The 5,000-nt window shown below is 37.3% G+C and overlaps 1 protein-coding gene across 2 annotated transcripts in view; it reads right to left on the minus strand.

Annotated features, from left to right (window-relative positions):
• Nucleotides 1–5,000, minus strand: part of LOC144959461 (uncharacterized) — a 55,762-nt gene that overhangs the window by 46,263 nt on the left and 4,499 nt on the right. For both annotated transcript variants that reach the window (XM_078892060.1, XM_078892061.1), the window contains one exon: nucleotides 4,328–4,468. In XM_078892060.1, coding sequence (XP_078748186.1) covers nucleotides 4,328–4,468 — 141 coding nt within the window. The remainder of the gene's footprint in view (nucleotides 1–4,327; nucleotides 4,469–5,000) is intronic.

The raw sequence follows: 5,000 nt of genomic DNA on the forward strand, positions 1-5,000 counted from the left end.
AGTTTTCTTAAAACGTATTCTGGTGATAATTTCAAAAATTCAGTTTTTTTATTTGTCTTGTTCGTTCAAAATCCATTCATAGAGGTCACTTAACGTGTTGGTCTTTTCCTCGACTAACCAATGTAAGCAAAAGACAGAAACGTCTCTACGCATTCCAACAACGATACCTAAGAAAAATACTCAATGTCAGCTACTTACTTTGACCACGTAGAGAATACTGAAATTATAAAAATAACTGGAATGCAGGACGTTACGATCACCATCCAACAAAACCGTTTCAGCTGGACAGGACACGTCGTCCACATGAAAGAATACCAAAAAAAGCATTTGAATGGAGGGAAGATAAAATAAGGATAACAACAGACAAGAACGAGGACAACGTGGAAAACAACTGTCGAGAAAGACCTTAAAAATGGAGAGCTGACGAGGCATAAATGGCATCACGGGATAATAGGGAGGACTAACGAATCTGGATAGCCCAATGTGTCAAAGACACGGGGGGAATTTAGGTCTAAAGTCTAATGGTTCACCAAAATCGTGAAAATAATTAATGTATGGGTTGATTAAAAATTAAAAGTTTTCAAATAACCTCAACAAAACGTGAGGAACTTTTGGAATCAAAGCATTTATCTTTCATCAAAAGCAATAAAAACAAGAATACATTACTTTTGTTTGATTTGTATTAAAATTTAGAATGTTTTTTTCTTGTTTTTAAGGGTTTTACGGCGCTTGCAACACATTTAGGTTATATCAGCGCCAGAAAAAAATGTAGAAAGATAATACATCAGAAGTGTGGTTTAACTAGATAGAAGCAATGAAATATGACTGGTTCTAGTTTTTATCGTCCGCTTTCGACTGTCATTTTCTAATGATCCATTTGGTCTATGAATTCCGATTGTTGACGACTCTGATGGTTTCAGTTATTTTCCTTTTGGTTTCATTCTTTTGCTTCGTCGGTTTCGCACGTCCGTGCCCACTTTCCTGGATTTATCGCAACCCTGAAAATAATTGTTTTGTTTTTTTTGAAAATAAAAATGAATACAATGGCTATTTTCTAAGGGAACGAAATACATTATACTTAACAAGGAATGTTTCGAGATCACAACGCTTTGTCAGCTTATGTCTAAAACAATAAAAACGATAATACAATGTGGGACTCGGATATCTGGATGAAGCAAATACCAAAATGTGGACTTAGAGATATAATTAGAAAAAGGAATTTTTATTTCTTGACCTTATAACCATTGTCCACAATAATCCACATAATCATGGCCCAAGTTTTTATTTTTGACGATATATTAAAGTTATGCTATCTAAATGGCCACGACAACACGTCTGATAACTCAAATTGTTATGGGCTTATAGGCATAGTTGTCGTGGAAGTGCTTCCAAATCGGCTGACATATTGTCCATTGCAACAATGTTGAATAAAGCCCATATTTTATTGCAGGCGGGGCTGTGAGACGGTTGGTCAAATCTGTAGAAGCAGGATAGACATGTCGTCGAGATAAACGCTGGAGAATTATTATCCACCGCAATCCTAATGAAGCTGTAAACCTTGGCCACACTAATAAAATTTAAAAGTTTTCATGTAAAGTGCTTTCTTGGGAAGGGAGAGCAGATAGAAGCCTAAGAGAAAGTGGACCCAAGACATAGCAGATTATCTGGGGAGAGAACAACCACGGATTGGGACAAACGGCTCAGTTTAGCAACTAGAAAGGAATTCGGGCTATTTGATTTGGAAGACTACGTCCAACTTCTTCTTTTTCCATTAAGGCCAAGGCTTCAGGCTGAGGATTGTCTGGCCGTCTTTTCAGTAACAAGGATTTTAGATGGAAGCAGGGGGCGATTTTTGAAGTCATCAGTCATAAGGGCTTGTTTACAAGTAGTTGTTGGGGAGTTACAAAGTAGGATGGTGGAGGAGAATAACGAGTAAAGATAACGGCTTATTATTTGAAAGACCAATTTGTATCCAATCTCAACTTTATTTCTAAAATAAGTGAAATGCCAACGCTTAACCTACTGAATTAACATCTCTCATTTATATTAATATTAAAAGTTGTTTTTTACTTAAATCTCAACCGGCATTTAGAACTGTCAATAACCCGATCGCAACGACATCCTGCGATCATCACAAAAATGATTCTAGAGAGAGAGAGAGGGGGAGAGAGAGAGAGAGAGAGAGAGAGAGAGAGAAGAGAGAGAGAGAGAGGAAGATAACATATAATCTCTCCTGTGGTTTAAAAACAATAGTCAACGTCATTTTAATTCACAAACACAGCGGGGTATTTCGGAACAATTCAACGTATCGTTGACACATAGAATTAAGCTACTTCCAACCTCGTCTTCCCTTAAAATTGTTTGAGATTTTAACTCAGTGACACGAGGAACGTCATCACATTTTGAGTATACACGTGGCCTTTGTAAACTCAAGGCCTGATTCCTTGGCCATCGTTAAGTTATAGCCTGACACTGAAACCCAAAAAGAGTGGCATTTTGACGTCATTATTTGGATTTTGCACCGCCTAGTGAGTTGTCTTTAGAAGTGGTCATGGAAACAAGTGGTCCCATTGGTTGAACTATTGAATACAACTCACAATTTGTTGTCTTTTGTGGCCAAAGACGGGCATTTTGACGTCAATTTTTGGTCAGTGTCAGGCTATAAGTTAATGATGGCTACGCCGATTCTGACCACCAAATGACGTCTAAAGAAAACAAATCGTGAGTTGTTATCAACAGTTCAACCAGTAGGTCTCCTTAAGCACTACAATAGACAACTCACTAGGCGGTCTAAATACGTAATAATGACGTCAAAATATGGGTTTTAGTAGGATTTCGTTTCAGGCTATAAGTGAACGATGGCTACGGTATAAACCGTAACACTCGTTAACACATAACCTGACACTGGAACCCATGAGGGCTTATAGTTTGACGTCATTTTTAAGGTTTGTGCAGCGTCTGGTGAGTTCTCGTTATTAGACCGGATTTACCATCATCAATGCGTTTCACAATGTTTCATTTATTCCCCCTGCATCCATATAAAACCATACATTGTTTCACACAGCACCAGCCACCTGTAAGGCGTCTTTCTTGCACTGGCATTCTTACAATGAGGTACTCATTCACGTCTTAGTCTAGTGGGTTAACGTGTGTTAAATACCTGGGGCATCACAAATAACTTAGAAAGTCTCGATTAAAATCACCGCAAACAATTACGCCGCGTAATCGGAATCTTTTAGCCAGAGACAATTACAAATACTGATCTCGATTAAAAAAACCCGAGGTCCAACGCCTGAGTACAATATAATAAAAGAACGTCGATGGAGGCTATTTGGTCACATCTTACATCGAGAAGGTAACATGCCAGTCCAAACTGCAATGACAGAATATTTCCTTCATAGCAACAAATATGTAGGGAGACATCAATAGTAACTACCCTGAATGAGGATCTCAGAAATTTCTGGGTTTAGATGAGGCCGAATTAATTCCTGAAGAACACGGAAATATTGCAGTGCCCTCCGTACTAAAGTCACAACAAGATCTCGACAGCCTCAAAACTCCTACCCAGGACCGTAACCAATGGAAACAATTAATAACATGGATGGAGAGAGCAAATATACTCATCGACTATGACTGAATCACACAATTTTCAGCAAGCGTCATTCGTACTACAAGGCTTACTACTAGTCATCGATCACATGATTTGTTGCTGTCCAACGATTGGGTGGTTCTCTAATTATTTTGTAAACACGTTGCCGTGTTTATGGAAGTTGTAAAAATATCCAAGAGATACTGAGCAAATTGACCAATTGTGACGTTGAAATTTTTCAATATGCACTGCTCACCGTTGGGTCATTTTGAGTACATTTTGCAATGTGACCAATGACTCGAGAACATGGAAAGGTAATATAGATCATCCCCATTCCCACATAAAACCAGTTTCACGTACTCGGTTACATATCGTGGATTGAGGATTCACCAGGTCTATGCCCACTTTTGGAATATTTTGAGATCTTACATGCAATACAATAAGTTTAAATTGATTCAACCTATAATTTAAAAATAAATCAAATTGGGTTATTTATTAGATCAAAAGTTATTTTAAAAAACAAAAACAGAACATGAGCATTTATATAGTGTAAGATCCACTTAAATTGTTCGAAGCGCTTTACATGAGGTCGCTAGCAAACAGCAACCTAAACATGTGAGACAAAAATGAACCATTTGATGCGATATTGCATTTCAATTTTTAAAAAAACTGAACTTTATTTTATTAACTTTTTTTCTCAATTTAGAGAAATATGGTTCTAAACCCTTAGCCCCTTACCATTTTGGACAGTAAAGTTGATCTTAGATTCATAATATAGACCAGTGTCTGGTAATGTGACGTCACATGTGTAGATTCCTGAATCCGAGAACTGGAGGTCTTTTATAAGCAGGCCATCTTCCTCAACAACAAACTTGTCATCTGGGAGATGAGAGAATATAGAAGGAATGAAATAAACGTCATTTTGCAGTTTGTTACTGTTTAAGACACCATTTTAATGATTAGATCTCACTAAATACTATCAAGCGGACAATAGATGCTGTGCTCTTAACTAAGAAACTCATAACATTGCCATCCGGAACATAACGGCCAAACACACAAAACTATGTGTAACCTTGAATGTTTATAGCCTGGTTATTACAATTTAGTGAGAATTTGATATTCCAGACTATAAAAGTTCATAGTTATACAGAGGTTTGTGTGTTGGTCCGTTATACTTCCCGATGGCAATGTTGTCAGTTTCTTATCCAAACGAATTCTAAACTATCTATAGTCTGGTTAATACCTTCTAAAATTTCTCAGAAAACATGTCCTTGAAATATCGATCGATTTACAAGACTCTCTTCTTGACAATACCCCCAAACCTGGTCTCACATTCGTTTACAACCCATTTTTGTACTGACCAATTTGGTCCTGAGACGAAAATGAATGCACTCAATTAAAATAAACCTCT

Source organism: Berghia stephanieae, chromosome 14 (assembly GCF_034508935.2).
Source record: "Berghia stephanieae isolate SIO BIC M18660-M18661 chromosome 14, UCSD_Bste_1.3, whole genome shotgun sequence".
Taxonomy (NCBI): domain Eukaryota; kingdom Metazoa; phylum Mollusca; class Gastropoda; order Nudibranchia; family Aeolidiidae; genus Berghia; species Berghia stephanieae.